Source organism: Polypterus senegalus, chromosome 3 (assembly GCF_016835505.1).
Source record: "Polypterus senegalus isolate Bchr_013 chromosome 3, ASM1683550v1, whole genome shotgun sequence".
Classification (NCBI taxonomy): domain Eukaryota; kingdom Metazoa; phylum Chordata; class Cladistia; order Polypteriformes; family Polypteridae; genus Polypterus; species Polypterus senegalus.
In genome coordinates this window covers 231,123,980-231,148,712 of record NC_053156.1, presented here as the reverse complement: position 1 = coordinate 231,148,712, position 24,733 = coordinate 231,123,980, and the positions used below count along the sequence as shown (strand labels likewise).

At 35.9% G+C, this 24,733-nt stretch overlaps 1 protein-coding gene across 4 annotated transcripts in view; it reads left to right on the top strand.

Annotated features, from left to right (window-relative positions):
* Positions 1 to 24,733, top strand: part of syt2a (synaptotagmin IIa) — a 422,896-nt gene that overhangs the window by 376,899 nt on the left and 21,264 nt on the right. For 3 of the 4 annotated variants that reach the window (XM_039748716.1, XM_039748715.1, XM_039748714.1), the window contains 2 exons: positions 7,739 to 7,870; positions 15,694 to 15,861. In XM_039748716.1, the coding sequence (XP_039604650.1) occupies positions 7,739 to 7,870; positions 15,694 to 15,861 (300 nt within the window). The remainder of the gene's footprint in view (positions 1 to 7,738; positions 7,871 to 15,693; positions 15,862 to 24,733) is intronic. The other variant, XM_039748717.1, reaches the window with a different exon arrangement.

The window sequence follows — 24,733 nt, the reverse complement described above, 5'->3', positions numbered from 1 at the left end:
GAAAAATGTATTACTCATGAAACCTTTGCATTATTTAAAAACACCAGCAACTCTCCAACTCCAAATATAAAGTGCAGAGTAACTCTTTATCAAAAGCACTCTACAACAATTTAAGAAACGTACAGCTCTGTTTATTACTGCAAACGTTAAGAGGTCCAGTTATTCATCAGCAGAGCGATCGTTATGTGGGTGATGGAGAGCATTTGCATGTAATATTTATTGAACCCCACAAAAACTCAGAAAACGTCATAATTAAAAAAAGCCAGTTCAGAAGAGCAAAGCTGGCAATTAGAATGCTGGCATTCATAATGAGAAGTAAATTAACATGTTTTAAAATTCATAGATTATTAAAGTTTCAGCACCTACTTTAGTAATAAGCAAATGAGCAATTTTCAAAAAAAGAAATATGTCAATGTACTCTTACTGCTTGGTGTTTATATCATCTGTATTTATGAAAAATGTGAGTGTCGTATTTGCTTGCGCTTTGGGGCTTGTGTGAGAAATGATAGACTTTGCAGAATAGTACATCTTTTTTATGTGGATTACAGAAGATTAATAATTCAAACCATTTTGCTTTTTTCAGGCTTTTGGAAATAAAACCATGACTGAATATCTTGGAATTCATTTTTTCTTTCTTTTTTAAATACATTTTTAACCAAGCATTTTGTTCAGTCGAATGTTTCACTGGTTGCTTTAATTGGCAGTTTTAATATTTTACATTTTTTGAAGGTCGCATCAGATGTAATAATGTTCAAGCTAATGAGGATCCCTCATAATTGTTTTGCTGCATGTGAAATGAATTGTAATGGAATTCAGTGCTGAGGAAGGGAGAAACAAGGATTCTTTCCTGGCCATCATCTTGCTGACAACCTAGTACTGTCTATCATGTATTGGCTAAGCCATTTCTCCAGTAGTTAGCTGGCTTAAAATCTATAAACATTGCAAGGTTACTCCCTGCTCCTTTATTTATTTATTTATATTTTTTTTTTGCACGTGAGGTGACAACAAATTCTGTAATATGCAATGTTTAAGGATACACAGAGCATCATGGAAAACCCGACACTTTTAATAATGAAAGATCAGGGTAGCACCTCAACCCTTGGTGACTGATAAGAGAAGAACCAGTTAACTGATGTCAAAGTGAGCACAACCCATATACAGTACTGCAAAATATAAGACCAGACAAGGATAATTTATTTTTATTATAAATGAAAATAACTAATTTAATCTCTTGAAGATAATAGTTCTTTTCTACATTTTAGCCCTCTGGCCCAGCTATGCAGACTCTCAGTGAAATAATAATTTGGGTCAGCCTTAAATGAGTGACTTTTGAATCTATGCAATTTTAATTAAACTAGCTTTTATCTTTTTCCATTTTCTGAAAACATAGTGATAAAGTGTAAGAAATTAATATGGAAAAAGTAAAGGGGAATGGCTTTATGGCTTATAAAATATTACAGTCAGGAGCCATAAAATAATGCTAGCCTTATCAAAAATTCTAATTAAATAAAAAAAAAAGGTAAAAAGACACAGACATCATTATAATGTACTTTCATCTTGTTTATAGGGAAAACAGAGCAAATCCACTTTTGGCATATAGTGTAACTCTAATTTGTGCATTAATATTTTGGTAATATTATTTTGGAGAGCGGAGGAGTGAAGTGGATTGGCCATCTTTTCATGAGAACAGCCTGCTTTCTTCTTGTTCATATAACATGAAATTAGTTACATCTAAAGCTGTTTGAGAATCACAAATTAAAAGTATTCAAACTCTCAAATACCAACCACACTTTGATGCTTCAGGCTCAAAGTCGTAATGATAGCCTCCTACTACATGCCTAGGGTGTCATTAGGCCTGAGCTTGAGTTAGACTGTTATAGAAAGCACGGATATGCAAATATATAATTTGGAACCATTACAAATGATGCTAATCATAAGGCAATATATGTATAATATACAGTACACATGCACAACTATTATGATCAGAGATTAGTGCGGTAATGAATCAAGAGCTTTGTCTTTACTTATTTAAAACACAAAGAGTGACATTTACTGATTGGCAGACACACATGCAATAAATTCAAGAGAAACTCCTATATAAGTAGAGGTGACAATAAACTAAAATGGTTGAAAATACGTATTATTTGAGCTGTTTCTTTAAAGCACAGCTATTCATGAAAGTGTTATCATTTAAAAAAAGAAAGAAAAACTTTCCTTTAATAATTTTTCATATTGTTGTGAGAAAATATACCATGTTTTATACTTTATATAGAAAATGTGTATATACATGTCTATATGGAGTTGATCTTCAATATTTAAGTTGTTTTAAGAACATATCGAATATCACATTTTGGTTCAAAGTAATCACAATATCAATTTAAGTCCAAATCGCCTAGCCCTGTAATAATGATAATAACATATACTCAAATTCCACATTATTCCTACTGATTACCCATTTCAAATCAAAAGAATACAGTTTCCTGTAAAGGTTTGTTGTGTAATGACCATCTTTAAAAGCTAAATCAGTCGGAAAAGCAGGAATTGATATAATGCAGAAGTGTTTTCCCCATAGACAATTGTGTATAGTATGTTCAAGAATAAGCAGCTCCAGTAACCTAATAATATCATTACTTCTAATTTGACTGACATCCTTATCCAATGCATTTCTTTCGGTTTTCCAACTGGAGCCCAGATCGACAGTGTTAGTAGTTGGATTTGATCCCACAACCTCAGAGTCTGAAGCCTTAACCACTACACCCCACTGCCTGACAATTATATTAACAACTAAACTGACAAATATTGTATTAAAGTATTGAGTTAGATATTACTTCTGATGCACCCGATTAACTAATGGCAGTATAACAGATGCCCGTTGTCTTACAGAATTTTCTGGAAGAAGCTTGGCAGCACAACTGTTATCAAATAAATTATCTAAGATAATTCCATCACTTAGAATATGCGTATATTAAGTAGACAAACTGCATCATGTGCATGAATATGCAATCTGCAGATAAAGGCCATGCTACCTTGTAGAGCTGACCAGTATCACAAAAAACATACACTGTTCCAAGACACATAAGAAGCTCTGAAATCTCTGTTTCATCACGTGGATTAAGGTAATTGCATGTGGTAAACTAACTTGCCACCCTAACACAGGGTCTGTTAGTTAAATTAGTTAAGTGCACAGAAGGCCGAAGCATTTCATTTTGAGTATAAAACAGCACCTCCCTGCAAATCCGAACACTGCCACTGTCTCAATATTAGCAGCCTCCATTACTTTATGCTGTTCACTGTCACACTGTTAGCATTACTGAGACCAAAGCCATCATCAATGAGACTGTGTGGCTCCTAATTTATTTTTTTTCTCGCAGTCTCTGCGATCTTTCTCAAATCCTCTTCAGGCTGCAATATTTTCTCATGATGTAATGTCCACTAAATGATTAATAACACCATCATATTTTTGTAAATTTTATTTTTAGGGACAAATTCCCCTCAAGTTGTTTTTTCTAGCTTTCAGGTAGCCCAAAGTATTATTTGCCCACCCTAGACAATCCTGCATTTAGTTCTTTGGTTTCAGTAATGTTTAATGAAATGTTTCTCGGTCTACAAAATGCTTAGTTCTGCCAATGTACAATATACAAAATTCTTAATTTGTAAAGGTAGAAACTTACTTCTGTCTCCATGACACCATGTAAAAACTATGAATCCACTTGTAATTTCACATTCGTTTGCTGAAATATGGGATTTAAATGATTTACATGGTCTTTTTAATTGAATTTTGTTAAAGATTGTCACCAAAACTGCATCTTCAAGGTGAAAGTACGTGTTACTGATCCTTCTAAATTTATTGTAAGTAAAAATTCTGCTACTCTTGAGTTATTATTAGGTCTTTAAAGGTCAGTTTCTACCAGCTCTAACTCTGCCAGGCGAGTCTGTACTTAGGCTCTATCAAGTTGAATGGTGACCACTCATACACTACATATGTTTCGCATTTTGTTCTTTACTAGAGAATAACATTCCACTTGTCATTTTCATCTTTGGTCTTGGATGTGGCATTCTCTGTAGTCTGTCTGCTTTTGCAAAATGATGCTCCCAGACCTACATGCTACGATTTTTTTTAAGACCACACATGAGTAGACATTGTATCAGTCTCACTATACTGTAAGTGCCCCTTTCCCTGCAGACTTGTACCTGAATGCTTTACAAGTAAAATTTGGAATTATACTCCTAAGAAATGTTGAAAGTTCAAAGAAGTTACAATACTGCAGCTGTCACTTTTACCATTTCTTGTTTTTTTACCCTCTCTCTAGACAATCCATATCCCAGTAATTGGTTCCAAGGTCTTCCAGAGTCTATCATTTCCCCTGCATGCTCCAACAGTGTTGCTGATTGCTTGTTGTATTTCTGGTGTCTGTGAGTTCAATATTTTCCTCTCTCTCTGCTCTCCTCTCCAACTCTGTGTCTATCTGTCTGCTGTGTATCTTGAATCTCCTGGACATGCGGTGTTACGGTAGGTGTTTACCAGTCACTTGCTACTCAGATGAGGCAAGGTTTTTGCTAGTTTTACAGCCTGGAGCTAAGGGAGTCACCAGAAATTTAAGCTGCTGAGTACTTATCATGTTATATTATATATATATATAAAAATAATCTGAAATTAAATTAAAAAGCAAAAAAAAAAACAATCAGTTGAAAACATGTATCCCTTCTAATTCAGCTTAAAGTTCTCAAAAACCCTGATCAAGGCTCACAGGCCACAAGTAACTGTTTTAATTAGCATAGTACAAGTCTGGAAAAGCAGCAAAGAAGGATCAAAGCCGGCTTTACAGAAAGCAGGGTGGCTTCCTTCTGTAGATGCGAAAGTGCATGGTATTTAGGCTGCTATGATTCATGGACTGTAGCCATCTTTAATGTTTGTCTTCCTGGATATCGATACTAAGTGCTACTCTATCTAATTTCAAACAACACTTTATCCCATGCTTATAGTGGACAAAGAGCTAAAGTTCAAGCTTGACATTGCATTGCATGATGCTGAGGAGGGTGCTTTATAATAAGGTGCATGCTAAGGGTGGATGGCTGCTCTTTGGAGACAAAATAGTGCTGAAAAGTGCATTAGACCCTGACTTCTTCTTGACACCAGACTCCTTTAAAAAGGGTTGAATGTTCTACTGACTGAGCAAAAAACTGAAGCCTGGTGATTGATGTATTTCTATTAAATTGTTTATGCATTCTTTAAATATACATTAGCATAGTAGGAAGCATTACTGCCTTACAGAGGCTTAATTCCAGGCTGGGCTTCTTTCTTTATGGAGCTTGCATGGTCACCTGTGTTTGAGTGGACTTCATCTTACAAGCTGTAATTATTCAATCAAATCAATTGGTACCCCTGCCGTGAGAGAGTGTATGAGTACTCAGTATGATATCAAGTAGTGTCCCCTACTTGTTATACTCCCCTCTAGCTTTGCATTCACTCCAGAATTACTTAAGCAAAAAGCAACAGATGAATACCTTTAGTGTAGATTGCAAAATGGTTAATTCCATTGACTTATTGCTCTAGAGATATGGCTTTGATTTTCAGCCTGAGTTTGTCCTAGTTTTTCAGTCCCAAACACATGTGTTTTAAGTTCTTGAGTGTTTTCCTTGGTATAATTGAGTATATCTGTGCCTTGTGATAGGCTGACCATCAGTCCAGACTTGTTCTTGCTTTGAGTGTAGGCTCACAGTTCTGTAGTTGAGCTTCAGTAAATGGATGGATGAATAATTTAAATACTAATATACATATATGTAATATAGTTGTAGTTTTATTTTAGATTTATGCAATTTAATTTATAATGTATCCAAATATGCAATATATACAGTATGTAATGCTATATATTTATATTCATATGAATAATGTACTTGCCCTAGGCACTATACAGTTTATTCTATACTGTTCATTTATATTGAAAAAATGCAGTCAGCTATTAATTATTAGAATCATTTCTTTTCCTGATGAGTTTTATTGTATCCAACACTACCTTTAGTAAACTACCAAAGGTACTCTGAAAATGGATTGATTCATAATAGCATATAATTAAATGTTTTGACTTATTTATCAATTCTGTATATGTATTTGTAATTATTTATCATCAAAATGATGTTTTCCTTTAAGTATTAAGTATTTTATTTTATCCATTCATCCATTCCTTCTTTTTGATCCTTGTTAATTGAATTTAGGTTTACAGGGATAAACAATATTTTTAAAACAATATGCTGCAGTGCTTTAGGAATCTTGGTTTCAGCTCTTGGGAATAGGTCACTATCTGAATAAAAGCTGCACACACATCCTGCCAGTGTGCATACATTTTCTTGAAGTTCTCTCACATCCATTAACAGTCTGTCATAGGTCAACTGGTAGCTCAGACATGATCAGGTATGAATGAGTGTAGCTTTGTGGGAAAGCATCCAGGCAGCTGACAGAGTTCGGGCCCCTTTCGTGTTTCAAATATGTGCGTATATTTTAAAATGCCACTTAAAGGGTGGGCCCCTGACAAGTGTCATGGTTGTCCACCCCCCTAGGTGCGGGCCTGAAGTATCTCATTCCTGGTTGGTTTCTGCATTGCTGGGACAGGGCCCAGCAGTCCGTGATCCTGATCCTATGGGGAAGCATGTCAAAACCCAATTGGCTGAATGGCCTTAGTTTTACATTAGCATATTATGAAGCATATAGTTCTTGTTGACATGTGCATCTTGAGAAGATTGTTCTAGGATAGTGTGGTCCTACAGTTTTAATAGATGTGGCCTTTCATAGGGGATAAAAGAAGTATGCAAAGACACTATAATTAAATGTTAGTCACAAATGATAGATCATTGCAAAGACATTTTCTAGTCTGCTCAATACAAAGATCTCAAATAACCTCAGTAATAATAATGATAATAATTATTCATTTTATTTATATTTTACATACCACCTTTCCCATGCTCAATGTACCAAACTTTTGTGTCGCCTAGTGGAGAATGCAAGAATGAAATTCTGATTCATTGTAGAAAAGAGCAATTGATCCAGCTGTAACCTTATTTTCAGTAAAAATCATTGCTTTTTTCTAATTAAATAAGATTAAGTTAATATTTTTAGACACAAAGATTTGGATTAAGGGCCACATTAGGCTTTAACTGCAACATTCTGTTACTCTGAATGATAACAATTTAAAGTAGCTATGATTCTGAGACATTATGTGACTTAGATCAAGCTCTCTACTAGTCTCGGGCACTAACACAAAACACCCAAGATTAAAATTTAGACCACAAGGACTTGACAGCCTCCTTCGCCTTCTGTGTCCCATAATTTTAGAGTATTTGAATCTTCTTTGCTCATAAGAATTACCACATATTTCAGATGAAGGCTAAACAGGTGGGTAATAAAAGTGTAGTTCCTGAAGCTTTTACTGATTGACATTATTGTTATCTTTGTTGCCATTGTGTGAATGTGAGAGCTTTCCATGCAAGGTTCCCAGTCAGAAAACAGTTTTCACCCACTGTAACCTCAGCCAATCTATATAATAGCCCTAATAATTAAACTTATCTCAGTTATATGAGAAAGTTAAGAAATTTGTATTTATGTTAAACTTAGCAATATAAAAACCAGCAAGAGCAAAAACAAACAAAAAAAATAAAAGTCAAGGGAGCAGTCAAGCCTACCTAAAAATTAAATTAGGTTATCAAAAGATTCTGAATTTTCATATTTATTTGGTGAATTTTTCAGGTAAAACAGGATGATGAGGATGATGATGCCGAAACAGGGCTAACAGAGGAAGAAAAAGAAGAAGAAGTGAAAGAAGAAGAGAAATTGGGAAAATTGCAATATTCTTTGGATTATGACTTCCAGGACAACAAGGTAGGTTTTAAAATAAGTTTGTGATGCATTTAAACTGTTTCTGCAGTACATCAGGCTCATAATGTACTTTATGTGGAACATTTTGTAATCCAGACTGTTGGCAGCGACACTCTATTATCTCATGTCTATTTTGTGAAGTACTCACAAATAATTAAAGTGATGATAAAATCATTCTAGCATACATAAGATATGGAATGGAAAAGATTACAATTGGCTTTTTTACCATACTTCCCAGTGGTGGTTTGTAATGTGGGGTACTAGGGCGTTGCCCCTTTCCAAATATTTAAAAAACTCTTACTTAAAATGAATTAGGTAATGCAAAATAATCATGAGGGCGGCACGGTGGCGCAGTGGTAGCGCTGCTGCCTCGCAGTTAGGAGACCCGGGTTCGCTTCCCGGGTTCTCCCCGTGTCTGCGTGGGTTTCCTCCGGGCACTCCGGTTTCCTCCCACAATCCAAAGACATGCAGGTTAGGTGGATTGGCGATTCTAAATTGGCCCTAGTGTGTGCTTGGTGTGTTTGTGTGTGTCCTGCGGTGGGTTGGCACCCTGCCCAGGATTGGTTCCTGCCTTGTGCCCTGTGTTGGCTGGGATTGGCTCCAGCAGACCCCCGTGACCCTGTATTCGGATTCAGCGGGTTAGAAAATGGATGGATGGAAAATAATCATGAAGTAAATTTGTCTATTTGCACAACATGCCTGGTGTCAGCATATATCCATTAAAAACTGGTTCCGACTTGTACTTGTTTAATTTCTGTGTGAATACCTATATTTCCTGCGTGAAGTGTGCCTGACAAATGAAAGTGTACGTAACTCTTTGATCTTATGGCAAGAAGGTGACCAGAGTCTGCTCTTTAATCATCTGCTTTCAGATTTTCACATTTATTGGCAGCGAATTAGTATTGGTTTAGGTTTTTTAATCTAATGTGATTGGACAATCATCAATGCACTATTTCAAGTTGACATCAATGGTTCACATTGATTCACACCAGCCATTAATGTAACTACAGGTGACTGAGCACGACTTTAGGGAGATGGGAACTACAAGTGGAACTTCACAAATCAAAGAAAATTTGGTTATTTCTTTAATGAAATACCCCTTCATAAATCATTCACTTGAAGAAAAAAAGAAGACAGAGAAGCTTGGACTGGACTGACCGGACTTAAAAATTCAGTAGCAGGCAAGCGATCGAGGATGAGTTTGCACACAGACTTTTTCTGCTCTTGTTATGGCAGAGTTGGCTAACTAGGTGTGGTGCAAGTAATGCCTTTTTTGCTTTCCCTGTTTGTTGTTTCAAAGCGTTAAAGCGTGGTGGACAATGACAGGGATACGAGACCTAAAACATCTTTCTGAAACCTGCAAGAGGCATGAAAGTAATCTAGACTAGTGTTTTTCAACCAGTGAGTTGTGGCACAGTGTTGCGAAGTGAGAGCTACCCATGGAATGCCATGAAAATAATAGTGCAGTATACCTGGGTCTGAACCTGAGAGGGACAAACTCTGCATGTGGTCGAGGTCTGTCTGAGGTGGACAGGTCTACCTGGAGGAGCTGGCATAAAAGCAGCTCCGTGATTGCTATGTTGCGAAAACAGAACTTAGAGCACTTGTGACGCGTCTCCAGGCTGCTGGAGTCCATCTGCCCTGGGTGTGTGGTCACTAGCATGCCTCACAGCACTGGTTGACTGTGGGAATACAATTTGCCTCTGAGGCAGAGAAGGTTAGCTATAAGGGTAAAGCAACTTGGAGCTGCCACCAAAGTGCTGACTAAGTGCCATGTCTGAGAATGTTGATCTCAGAGCTCCTTTTTTACAAGCTTCTCCAGTAGTCCTGTCCCTTTGTGCAGTTGAGTATGCACATGAGATAGAATGTGTATGTGGAAATTTATTTTATTTATTGTACATTTATTTTGGAAATGTACTGTTACAACAAAAGAGTTCACATTAAAAATACTGAATAGATAATTATGTGTACACATATTTTGTTTGCAGAAAATTATCATGACTTTAAAGGGATTAAATGCTTTTGCATACCAGTGTATTTGGCCCCTCATACACTGGTCTTGAACACAATCAAGTAGAATGGATGTTCTAGTTGCCCAGCATTTTAGTACCATAATAAACATGCTTTTTCTCACGTCACATTCTCTTTCTCCAGCATGGATCCTTTTCCTCCTATGAGAGAGCCCTTATCCAACTCCCCTCCCAGCCGAAAACCCAACAGACCACTAAGAAGCATTAGGATTTAATGTCCTTCCTGTAGCTACGTCAACTGAAATTCCCAAAATCACTTCCACTCTTACGATTTCCCACTGAAGATACTGGTTTCCATGATCACAGAGTTTCTTCTAGCAGCTCCTGATATCCCTACACTCTTAAGACCCCATATCACCATCAAAGGCCTAGGTAGCCTTTGTAGCACAACACATCTTTGCCCTCCATATTTTTGCAATAAGGTATGTTCCCAGTATGAACCTCTTGCTGCTGGCTATTAGTCTGAGCGACTACTCTTGTTTTTCTGACAGCCCTCCAAGTAATAAATATCTTTTACGCCACTGCCCAAAGAGCAATAATTTCTGGAGCGCTCTCTCAGTAAAAATAGCATACTTCCCCAGACACTGCCTATTGATACTGTATATAATGCAATGGTGACATTTTCCTTTAATGGTCGAGCATGCTCTGTCCCATCTCTACTACCTTGCAGGACGTTATCCTTGTCTGTTTTCTCCATAACAGCACCTTGCCTGCATAGCATTCTCTCAAAATGTATAAAGTACTTGCACTGATTCTAACTTTATGATCAAAACCTGAGCATGTGAAGCACATTCTGACATTTTCTGATGCATTGTTTTAGATATATTGGTATTAAATGCAGTACCACCTTTTAAATTCACTACTTTTTCTAAATACAGTACAGACACTCCCTTCAAAAACACCACATCACTTTGAATTCACAAGTAACTTTATATAGAATACTACCACCTTTGCTCCTCCAACCTGGTGTGTTTAAATTTTTCACATTTAAATAAATACTATTTTTTGTGAATTAATCAAAATAGAGTATCATCTCTTTACTTTTGAAATCATTTAAGTAACATAGAGCAACTTTATGGGTTTAACTGCAACTACTACGCTTAGCATTTTAATACTATTTTAAAATGCTCTGTGCCCTTCTATATACAAACACACCTTCTTTAAGGAGAACATCATCTTTAGATTGTGAGTGTTCTATCAGTGTACAGTGGCCTGCTGTATTTAAACACAACCTCCTTTAATATAGCATGACATAAGTTAGCCTTCTGTTTAAATGCAGTCATGGTAAACAGAACATAATGTTTTGTTTTCGAATCGATCAAATAGTATGATATACCTATTTAAATAATAGACCTTCAAAATAGCATACACAGTAGACATCTGTGTTTGAATAACCCCACTTTAAACAGAGCACAGCCTTTAGTTTTTGAACACATTGAATCTGCCTATTGTACTTCTATGCTGAAATGCAACCATCTTAAATAATGCATCATCCACCGTTTTTGAATGTGCTGAAATGGTGCACAGAGCCACCTCTTTAAAGAGAAAAACACTATTGACAAGGTCACCACCCTGTGTTTAGTAGTAACCTGTGTATTACGTGCCTAATTCTCTTGTGTGAATTCACAGCCTAATGTATCAAAAGCATGTTGCCCTTTCAGAATATCCTTTTTTCTTTTCATATTGCATGCTTTGTATTTGGCACAGGTGTTTGTTTTTAGATTGTTTTTTTGCGTTTCGCCATCACCATAGGTTATGATCTGTAAATCACTCTGAAATTTTGTTTAGCAGCTAGCTACTGCCTCTTGGATCTCTCATCTATAAATAGACACACTTTATCCAGTTCAGTTGAAAGCACTGCGACTCTGTGCTTTCCACCTGCTCATGTGCTCCCTGAAGGTCATAAAAAGTATCTGTAAGTGTAATGATTTTACCAAAATTTCAAGTCCATCAATTCTGCTACATATAAAACAAAATTTAAACACTAGCCTCTGTATTTTGGAGGACTGGAAAAGAAAAACACTTTCCTGCGGATTGACATTGACAAAAAAGTCTGGAATATAGGGAAATGTTCATTAGTCTATGGATCCATTTTGCTAATTAACAATCCTGACTGATGGTGATGGTTTAATATTGTGTATTTGTGTTTTGCATCTGTATCTGCATTTTTCATACAAGTAGAGATAAACAAAAAGGTAGCACCCTTAAACTGGCCCTGAATTTTTAATTATTACTAAAAGCCAAAGGGATAAACATTAAAGTCTTTATTATAAAAGTAATCATGAACAATAGGATTAACAAAAATGCACAAATATTAATAGGAAATAACAAACCCTATCACTTCTCTGGATCATTCTATTCAAGACAGATGCCCTTTTCATATGGTAGGGTAGCTAGCCCACTTTCATCCATTATTATCATGCCTATCACCCTCGAAACCTACAGTCCTTCCATAAATTCCTCAGATGTCATCTGGCCTTGCTCTCCAAGCAGTCAAAACTTTTATCAGGCTAATGCATGTTCACTGACCTTACTTTTAAATTCAAATTTGGGATCACTTGCAGGATAACCTCTACAACCTACTCTAGGGTCATGAATTCCATCTGGATGCACTTGGGCATTAATTAATTAATTAATTAACTTAATCCCCATTTTCCATTTGCAGGACTATGGACTATCCTGGTAGGCTGACCTCCATAATATGCACATAGGGTTTACAAGTTCTTCAGAGGTCCTAAATTATGCTAAATAACAATCTAAAGAACTTCTGATGAAATCCACTTTATATTCCACTACCTCACTCCTTTATTTTTTCAGGGCCTTATTTGGGCTTGGCTTTTATCCTACAGCTCCATTTTTCTTCCCTCTGCCACCTTTCACCATGAACGCCATAAGAACATAATAGTTAATGATGTGTATCTATTTGTGTGGGCATCTGAGATTGGGCTTTGATTGTATAATGTAAGGAAAGACTGTTACTTGGCTAGCTCTGGAATGGATGCGGAGACAGGGCAGTTAAATCAGTTTAATGCAGTACCCTCATAATTCCCAAAACTAATAATTTTGTGTTCTTCCAAAAGATACAGCATATGAATTCCAGTGCTGCAATTCTGAGACCAAGCTGAATCTACGTAAATGAGGATCCTGATTTGTTTAAACAAGTCTTTTACTAATTGACACAATGATGTAGTATACTCTGGAGGATTTGTAACAGTCAGTAGCTGACATTAATTTATATTTTTTATTCCCTTATTATTAACATTTCCTGATCATGTTCTAGCGATTTACCAACATTTACACAGATATTGATTTCCCTTTATCCTTCTGCACATTTAACTTGTAGGCACCAGGGAATGTACTGTTATATAACCTAAAAAATGGAGGAACCAACTTGTGTCATTCATACAGTTAATCAACTGAAACTGTCAACTGAAATCTGTTAAATTATTTTTCATCAAATCAATATATAAATGCTACAGATATTTATTTCTCTTTTATAAACATTACATGTTTCATTTAGATTTTTAAAATGTTTTTCAACTTATAAAATTACCAAAATATGTTTAAAATAATATTCAAAATTAGTTTTTTTCCCTGAAGAGCATCAAGTCATATTGAAAATATTGCTTCTTCAAGCCTTTCCTGAAACTTACACACATTGGAAATAAAATATTAATCCTCAATACCCACAAGCTCAAAATTACAGATGTTATATTATTAATAGCTCTGCAGCTCGATGCAGGCCTTGCAAACAATTTCTGGGTTTGCTGGAATTTGATCACTCCAAGAAAACACAATTATTTTTCTGCTATTTCAAGGTCAATCCAAGTTTCTTTTTTTAAATACTAATTTGCATGTAATATAAATGTCATACCTGTGACCCTGAACTGGCTTAAACTGTTTCACTAACAGAGGGATTGATAAATAACAACACCATGCTTTTTTTTTTTAAATGTATCCCGAATTTGTTAGTCAGTCTCCAGTGTGGACCCATTTTTGTCAACTCCCATTAAGGTCAAGTGTAGCTAAAAGCTGGTGGGTTCACTGTTATCCTCCTACTTCAAATTCGGGTTCAATTTTATTGCCTTTTGACATGACTGGTTTGGAAGTTGTGTCCTCAGCACCTTTTTAAAAGGGAACAATAGAACAATAGCTAAAACAATGACAATCCAACACCATGCAAGAAATGTAGCAGTCTGAAAAAATATAAGGAAAACAAGAGATAAGCAACAAAAGGTAAGGGACCAATCGGTGCCTTGTTTAATATATAACATATTAATGCAAACTAAAAGTGCCAGCACCCAAAGTAATCATAGACATTGCACTGCTGATACTGCCTCATTCTCCAAGCTGCTCTGTACTGAATTGATGGCTCTCCATGCTCTTCTAATCTGATTTGTTCAAGTATGCCGATTTCCTGCACTTTTGGTCTTTAAATTTCCTGTGGGGTGAAAGCAATGGGGCCTCCAGGTACCAAACCGTAATGACCTTAGCGAGTTTTACATTCCTGCATGTGTGTGAAAGAGTTGCTGTTCGCATCAGCATTTTGTCAGACACCAGTTTGCAAGTCCATACCTCTGAATTGTAGCTTGGATGCTCCCGATTTACATGTGACTGGCTGGTTATTACCTGGAAACAATCAGACGGATCGGTATTGAACCAAAACCATTCAAACAACATCAGTGCAATTATATATGGCAATGAGGGGAAGCTAAATTAGTTTGTGCTCTAGTGCTATCGTATCTTCTTCTAGGTTTATTAATGTTGCCAAGTAATATGTTAGATGTTAGCATATTGTGGAACTTCAGAATTTAATTGTATGACAATCAGAGATGGATGACCTGAATAGACTGTTCCTGCCATAGTAATTCTAAAGTTTTAATGGTTTAGCTGATTTAAAACTGCATCTGATCTGTTGTGCATTCAGATTTACTGATATCATATCTTCAGAATTGTTCTCACACTTCTGCAGTCTTTCATACAAAGCAGCTGTTTCAATGAAATGCTTATCTTTGCTTGGGTTTTGTTTGGCTCTTGGAACTTTCTTGATATTTTCTTTAAGATTTCAGTCATCAAGCTGACCATGTGTCAGATGTTTTTGCAGGCATATCTCTACAAAAATTGCACAAATGCAGTATGTTTAGGTGTCTGTCTTCCTGATTTACATGGCCTGATTTGTGCCCCATGATGTTATTATCAGAAATGTGGTACAATTCATGGACATTTAGGGTTTTACCTAAAAAACTAGGCCACACAACTCACAACACACAACAATCCCCCAATTATGCACGGTTCAAGAAGAGAGTAACATACCATAACATTCGCTGTCCTAAATAATAATTTCAGGGTTGTTGGGGTCCAGAGACTATGCTGACAAGCATCAGATACAAGGCAGAGCCACAAGCCACAGACAGCAAGGGTAGAACTTCAAAACATATGACCAATTCTAAAATATAGGACAACAAAAATAAAGAAAAGAATGCATGCTGATGTGTAGCTAAGGTCCTGAAGTGGTTGTTTTGCACACTATAATTAGTGGACTGACCTACGCCTCTTCTTTTATTTATCATATAAGTACACTACCAGGGGGTACTGAATAAGGTCTGCAACATTGTGGCATAAGAAATTTCTCAGAGTGAAAAAAAATCATTCTATTAGAGATCTTGACAGAAGTATGACTTAAAGGTAAGTACTTGCGTGGCTCAGTCTTGACAAGATCACTATCTCCGTTTCAGTTATGCTTTGACAATACTACCCACAGGAAAAGCCACTGACCTATTCTTCATTCTCTTTCAGCTGACAGTTGGCATTATCCAGGCAGCAGACCTAATCTCTATGGATATGGGAGGCACCTCTGACCCCTATGTTAAAGTTTTTCTTCTACCAGACAAGAAAAAGAAGTTTGATACCAAGGTCCATAAGAAAACGCTGAATCCTGTTTTTAACGAGTCTTTCACCTTCAAGGTAAATAATAAAAAATAAAATCAACTCCAAACACAGATAATTCCTTGAAAATTTGGCTACAGTCTCATTGTTTGTAATCTTTGAGTTGTTTGAGCATATAAGGGCTCAAAAGAAAATGTTCCAGTTGTTTAGTCATTCAGCAAGACTTTAAATTATACTGTGGATTTCCTAAGGAGCTACATTGTATGCCACCTTCCAAAGCTATAATACAAAGGACAGAGTAGTCAGTGAAAATGAAAAGAATGTCCTTATTATACAAAATTGTATATCAATCAGCAAATTAGAGGAGGTTCTTACACTTTTTAATCTGAAGACCCAAATAAGAAACTCAGTATCATACTGGGACCCAAAAAGAGGAATATTACCATAATGACAGCATAGTCATACATAAATAAATAATAATGGTTATAAAATAAAAACAAAATATATCACTGCTAGTATAAATGCTTGGTGTAACATTTAGTTTAGTGATTTTTGAATGGATTGTATGAAGGGTCAACTAAATTAATCACCTGACTCCTGGCACTGGATAAGTAATAAATGACATTTTACAAATGAGCTTCACTGGGTATAATATATTCTTCTAAATGAGTTCAGTATATCCCAGTTTTCATTTAACAATTCACTAAACACAGCACAGAGGGTTGAGTAACATAGCTAAATTATTCCTAAAATGAATGTCCTATTTGTATTTTGTTCATTAGATATATCTTGATGGAGAGTTTGGAGAACAGTCATGTTTGAAATGTTTTATGCTGCCAACTGGTGTTGTGCTAAATGCCAAAATCCTTTTGATACTTCCTGGTGTTCTATAGTTCTATGTGGTCCAACAAACACGTCATCCACACTATCAATTGATTGAAATTTATGAAAGCACTGTTAAGAGAAGGAATTTGTCCTTGCTGAGGCACGTTAAACTTAATACAAAATCTTCTTTGCACCTCTATTACAAATATAATATAGACTCAATGTATGCCTTAACAGCAAACACACAATGAGGCACCAATCAGTTGTATTTGACCACTGAAACTGTATTTAGCATAAGACACTGCCATGGCAATATACAGTATATATACTGTATATATATATATATATATATATATATATATATATATATATATATATATATATATATATATATATATATATTGTGAATGCTGGCCGGACACAGACAGACGGACATCTTATGTTCACCCAACACACGTTTATTTATAATAACCACAATATATATATATATATATATATATATATATATATATATATATATATATATATATATATATATACATACTGTATATATATATATATCCCCCACTAATGTTAATTGGCAAATCTTGCCAAATTGAATTTTTCAGCAAATTTGCTAGGTTCGTTGGTGACCTTATTTGATGAAAAAATTGTCTCTTTAAAATTCCACCACAGCCAGTTTAGGCAAACTTTTTTTCCAAGCACCACATGATACTTTGTGATGCTAGTAGAACATCACAAAGAAAGCCCAATACAGTATTTATTTTTACATTCTCATTTATTGTTGGAACTGCCATGTCTGTGAAAACTTTGAGAGTGAGCTCTCTTCCACTGCTGCACTCATCACTCGCAGTGCGATCGCTCAGTCCACTATGTGCCACTTCACATGTTCTCCCTTCCTCACGTGAAATTCATGCTGGCTGTGTACTCTGTATTACACAATGTAGGAGAACATTGCAATTCCTTTTCAAATGTGTTTACAGTCTTTTATTACCTAACTAAAATAACTGGATTGCCAACAGTTTTCTGGTTTATTTTTTATGTTTTATCATATGTAGTAAAAACAATGTGAGTTATTATAAGTGTGACATTTTTTTGTTGATTATTTCATAGTTGTCTGCTGAAACAGACAGCAATTCTGGGAAACAACATTTAGTAATGTCAGTAACAGCAGCAGGAGGGCATTCATCAAGGTAAAAAGGATTTGCAAAACAATCAAGTCTGTGAGAGACAGTGTTTCACACCTGGGTACCAATGTTCAATATTGTTACTTGTGGTTGTAATACAGGGTCTTTTGTGTTAAAAAAATAATCACGTTTTCTAAATATTCAAGGAAGGATAGGAGCATGACATGAAATAATTAAAGATTTACAACTATCAATTGGCATTGGCTGTGATGCTTCTAGTGTTAAATTATTTTATCTCTGTTTCTTGCAATGGCCCAGTGAGTGGGGAATCACAATGCAAATTTTAAAAACCACTGCTGTACAAAGCTGTCCTGCTACAGAAGGGCAGTTCTGCATGATGCACAAGGCAAGCGTCTTAGATGGGTTAAGCTGATTACATTACAAAATCAATCACTTAATAAGATTTGTATTAACATGAGATATAATATTTGTGCATAACAACAGTAGATCCAGAATTTCTCTGATTTCTGCGAAAGTGTGTTTTTTTCACTGTAACTGAGCAGGTTCTAGAAAGTGACTATGCAGCCTGACATAGTACATAAATTTATCTCTATGTGGCACAGTTGCACAGTGGTCAGCACCCTTAGTCCCATAGGTAAGGTCACACTTTTGGTCACAATAATTGGAAGACATTTCCGTAGCCCTCAGGGACACTTAAAAGACCACTGTACTATTAAAAATCATTCAAAACTAATTTATGTTTCTCCATCCCCAATACCTTCAATGAGTTTCACGGAGTTTGCTGAAATTCCCAAGTATTTCTGCGTTTTCACCAAACTCATGTAACAGCATAGTCGGTGGGGATTGTTCATCACTAATCCCTGCCATTCTGACCCTTCACAACACCCTGAAAATCATTACATCTTTGTGCCTTATCTGTTATTTTTACTTCATATTTGCAAACTAGCACCTTGGTTTTTCCACCTTACAAGCTTTTCTGTGCCATTCCCTCCTCTCTCCCTGTTTATAATACACATCTTTGCTGTCATACATTTTAATCTGACTGTTTTTACAGGTTGGTGTCATGAGGAATATTAATTATATGTTCATACCATAGAAACAAAACATTTTGTGATGCAGCAACATCATTGTTCACACGCTACTTCGCAGATAATATAGCACCATAATAAGCAGTGTGGTAAATAGAAGGCATTTTATGAAAATTCACACTTGGATGAATTTGGTTAAATTTACTACACAATCGTGTGGTGACCCATCACAAACTTGCCTGTGACCCAATCTGGATTGCAACCCACTTATGATACACTAATTTAGAGCATTAATGAACCTTTAGTAATCAAATAATTTTGAGCAAATTTGAAAAAAGTATTGTTGGTGCAGATAAAATCAAGAACAGCAGAAAAAGAAGATTAACTGATTTACATCTTTCTAACCATATATATGCTATGTGTACCCATTTGTATATCCATTTCATCATCTCTCAGTAAATCAATATTATATTTCATAAAGCACTATTCACAGGACTCACAGTATTAATAAACAAATGGAGTAGCTTGGAAGTATACACCAGCGCTTCTCAACCTTTAAGTATTTGCGACCCGAGTTTTCATAACAGTTTTAATTGGGCCCCCCCCCAACATTTTTTTGAAATGTAGATGCATATTTTATTATACCTACTTAACTTTTATTGACATTTATCTAACTCTATATTTATTGATCAGAATAAAACATCAGAATGTAGTTTAAGTTAATTTGTTTTGGTTTTAACTGATGTTTTTTTTTCATATTTTTGATTCTTGTTTTCTTTTTTTCACATCTTCGCGCCCCCCTTTTTGTTACTTCGCGCCCCCCTAGGGGCGCCCGCCCCACAGGTTGATAACCACTGGTGTACACTATCAAAAACAAAGAACAATCTATTATTAGACCAGAAAAATCTGTTAAACCCAATGACACTGTGCACTTCAACTTAGTCATTGCCAAACCTTGGTTCTTCACATTCTTCATCATTCAATCATATATTTGCTGGTGAGGTTTATGATCTTTGTCCTGTATCATTATCCATTTTTAGCCAAGCCAAAGATGTAGAACATTTAGCTTGATGTTTTCTTCTAGTACACTGTAGTATAAAGAGAAGTATTAGTGGGCTCAAAGATTGCACATTTATTTTAAAGGGGTAATGCCTTTCTAGTATAGGACTCTGGAAAGAAAAAGTAAAAAATATGGGTCAGTATCCTTAATTTACTGTAACTCCTGGAGGCTCACAGTAGGCTATTAGTTGAGAAGGAAGTCATGATGTTTTCTGAGACCTATTGAAGTTCTTATTGTAGTCTTCTGGACTGACGCAAGATGCACAGCATAGACAGGTTTTCTGGGGTATTAGGAATTATAGCTTAGAAAGTTACAAGGAAAATTGTACATAAAATTGTGTATATGTCAGGAAGAGAGAATAGCTGAGCCTGGTGAGGTGTAATGTAGTTCATGTGATTTAAATTCTGGAAGATTCAAGAACAGGCTTTAGTTTTTTTTCGGTCTGTTTATCTATTAAAAAATCTGTTTAATCAAGATTAGGGTAGTGGGGATTGTCCCGACAGATTTAGAAGAGTACCAGTTATATTTTGATGCTGTTTAATAAAGGGCTACAATTCAAGAGAATATTAAAGATAATCAGGATGACAGCAGTGACTTTAACATCTTTCCTGAATTTGTGGAGGTTTCTGATGACACCAAAACAGACATATCTGTAAATACACTATATGACTTAAAAAATGATGTTTTTTTCAGTAAAACAAGAGAAAAATGATGTGGCTTGGATATAAAGAATTTTTTAAAAATGCACTTATTTTCTCTGAAGCTGGCTTGTATTCACTCCAGCCTATAGCAGAGCCAGAATATGGTGACATCAAGGTGTTCCTAGATGCACTGTAAGCATGATGCTCCGTCACCCAGATCTGCCTCTGCTCTGCCTGTAGTTACCCATCCTGTGCAGGATCCTAGCATTCTTTCCCTTTACTGGCACCATATCTGCTATTTTGTGAATAAAATAAACTGGTGATGCCATGAATGAGAAGCAGAAGCCCTTCAATACATTGCACACACATTGACACGATTCTGCATGTGCAAGTTCCATTTTGATCAACCACTAGATTATTCACATTCTTTTCTCACACTACGTAAATTTCTTTTGTTTTTGATCATGGAGCTCTGTGACACAATACAAGCCCCTTGAAATTTCAGTTATTTGACACAACCACATTGGAAGTCAATAATTATATACAGTATACACTATAATGGACTGACACACCATCAAGGGCTGGTTTCCTGCCGTGTAACTGCCAGGAAAGGCTCTGGCCCCATTACCCTAAAGTAGAATAAATAGATTCAGGAAGACAAAATAAAAGAGCTCTGCATACTTGTAGGTCAAGGCCAAGGAGCATTAGTGTCATTAGAACAACTGGAATTTCTGACACTTGAGAGGACAATTCTTTACTATTGTTTTGTTTTGCTGGCAAATACAGAAAACAAAAGACATCGGATGTCAATTTGTTCTTTGCAGTTACAAAAAATCTACAAGTTACTTAATCTACAACGTAACGATGTGCTTCTCTGTAAATTGTGCCCTTTATATGTGAAGTACTTTGAGGTGCTTCTGCTTATTATATTTTTATTGTACTAATTGTGAGGCTTTGTTGAACTGTAAGGGGCGATTATTCAGTTCCCATATGTGACTTCTTGCATTGTGTGAAAAATGTAATTTCACTTCCTGGATTTCAGTTAAAAAAGCAAAAAAACAACTGTACTGTCCATATAAAGAGCAAGAGAATGAATTCACAGCTAAAAAACATTACATATAAATACAGTATTCAGAGTTTGTTTGTCTTGGCCCATTTTCACACAGTACGTGTGGACAGCCCAGCTGGGCAATCATTGTGTTAATCACAATTCTTTTTCTGTTATTTCTGATTTCTGTGTTGCTATGTTTGAATTGTAATTCCCCTGCAGGAATAAGTCAGTAATTAACATTGTTTTCCCACATTCTGTGGATTATTATGTAATTAGCAGTAAGTCTCGCGCCCCCGCTTTCATTCTGGCTCGCATGCAGAGCTGGTTATGGTGCTCCCACTGAAAGCTGTGAAAATATTTAAACAATGTGAATTTTTACTTAGTTATGGCATTTTTGAAGGTACAGTATGTGTAGGGGGATTAGTAAAGCGGAAATGCTGGCTGATTCTATAATATAGGCAAGTGCTACTAACATACTGATTTGCAGTAAAATTAGGAAAGGAGACATGTGGTGCCTACCTGAAGAATTACTGTTGGCATCTATGCCAAAGACAGCATTTTTCTTTTTTTCTTTTTTTTGTATTGTTATGCTTTTTCCAATTATGATTTCCTTGCTTCCAGGAGAATAATATTTTGGCAAGGTCAGCTGGTTCTCCAGTGTCTTGTTTAATTCATTGCATTGTATATAAACATTTACATGTATTTCCTTGGCAGACACTTTTATCCAAAGTGACATACAATATAATTGAGTAAACATCTGTTTGGGAAGTGTTACTGGACATGGTTGCAAAAGTGATCCTCACACGTGAAGGGCTCAGAACAAAATGAGACATAAAGCCTAGTCCTAACTCTCTGTGGTCATAAAATGATCTTTGGGCATCTTTCATAAACACCATAGAGTATCCCGATGTCCAGGCCAAAGTGCCCTCCATGGCCTAGTCATTCTGGCCCCAAATCATCCCCCTTCTAAAACTGGCTATTTCTCTTACCTCTTCAGCATCTAATAGCTAATGTGAGGTGAGTGTACTGGCATAAAAATGCCTGCCATCACATCATTCAGATGGATGCTACACATTAGTGGCTCCCACTAACTATGAAAAGCATAGTAAAGCAATATATAGAATTATACATCATACTAACTTTACATAAATGTAAAGAATTATTATTATTATTAAAATACAAGTAAGTTACAAATCCTAGTTTACAAAAACCTAACTGCATATTAGTTAGACAAGAGACTCTTCAAATGCTTCTTAAACATATTGCGGGTGTCAGAATTTCAAAAGGAGGTGGGCAGCTCATTCCACCAGCTAGGAGCTACACATGAAAAGATTCTGGGCTAAACATAAGCACCAAAACCCCACCATCGGTGATGTGGGAGTGCTGGTTATCAAAAACTAGCAATAAGGCTAAAGAGAAACCCCGTCCATACAACACAAACTGTTTGTACAATATGTCAGATACCTGGGCAAAACCTATAAAGCTTAAATTGCATTTTTTTTCGACATGGATTACCACTTCAACTTGTCAGTACCTAACAGGCCTCTTATACTGAGTCGCACTAGATTTTATCAGGCTCTAAAATCCTCTTCAGGACACTGCACTTACGTTTACAATCCTGAGGTTATACTCCACATAAAAACATGAAAGTCTGTAATGCTGACTTTCTTGCTGATCCTGGTGAGCGTGTACTGCAGGCATATACTGTATGTTCTTCTGCTGTATTAATATGCTTATTGTTTTTCATCCACAATGCTCAAATATATGGGAAATTAATTAATTTTTAATGTGAAGATGGATTTGGGCAGGCCATCCTCGCTGCTGACGCCTGGCATGACCACACTTGATTTTGCAGTTTCTTGTTTATAACATCTGCAAGACTTGTTGGGCTTGATATATAATTACATTGTGTGGGTGAGCAACTGCCTCGATCAGTGTCCAAGAAAAACAAAAAAAACGCAGTACACAAACACGACATCTAAAGAAGAACTGTAAACAACTAATAAGTAGTTTAAAGAGGCTGGGTGCAAAAATGAAGGTATAAAAATGTTTAAATACCTCTTTTTGAGAATATGTGGGTGAAGATTTATGGCACAAAACTTATCCCAGCCCCCAAATCCAACTGACAAATTTCAAAATCTCAAAACCATTGCACAAATTGATATTAATAGTCATCCCTGCACAATTAAGTTGAGTTTATTGTGGCTCTAACAAATGTGACTTTATGAACACTATATGCCTTGTCAGGTTTCAAGTCTCTTTTTGATTTTGGAAGTTCTTTCCAAAACATATTCATTGTTTTGAACTGACCACTTTGTGTCTTTTAAAGTCCAATGCCTATAGCAAGCTCTCATGAATAATGTAAGTAAAGTAAAAGGAGTTGGCTAACTGATTATGAATTTAAAAATAAAAAAGTAAAAGTAAGAATAAAAATCAGTTTGACAATTATCTTATTATTATGTTTTTCAGCTATTTGCTCTCAATGAAATAAGATGTTGCTCACAAGGGCATTTGCTAACTTGAAATGTGGTTAAGTGGCCAAGAAGGAAACAAGGTTTCGGAGAATGGGCCATATTAAAAGACTACATTCACCCAACATTCAAAATGTCTCAATTTTTACATTTTTAAAAAGGTAGAAGGACAGGGAAAATAAAAAAGAACACACATTTTCTCTAGTGCTCCTATATGGTGCCTCTTTAGCCCATGTACTGTATATAAAGGTCATATAGTTTTACCCTTTAGTATTCTTTGACTTTTTTGCTTGGCTTTTGGATTCTACATTTTGTCACGTTTTTAAAATACTTTTGCTTGTGTAGTTTGGGCTAAAGCTGCTAACAAACATTGATTTTTTGGTTGTTTGGCTCTGTTGTACCTTCTTAGTGTGTTTCTGCTTGTCTGAGTATTCATTCCCTTTTTGCTAGCCACAACCTTTTCACTCTTTGTTCTAATGGCTTGGCTTCTGCATCATGAAATCTAATGCTATCATGAATGAATGACACCTCTGAATGCGAGATCAGTCAGTATGTGCCAGGCATTCTCAGTCTTTTCTTGAAACAAACATTTGTTAATTGATAAACGTTTTACTTTCATCATATATCAGAGACCTTCTGATAATTAAGTCCTCTGATCAAATTGTGTTCTTCCTTTATTTCTCTCTTTCTGTAGTCATTATTGACGTATGTACAGAGTAAAGTGAG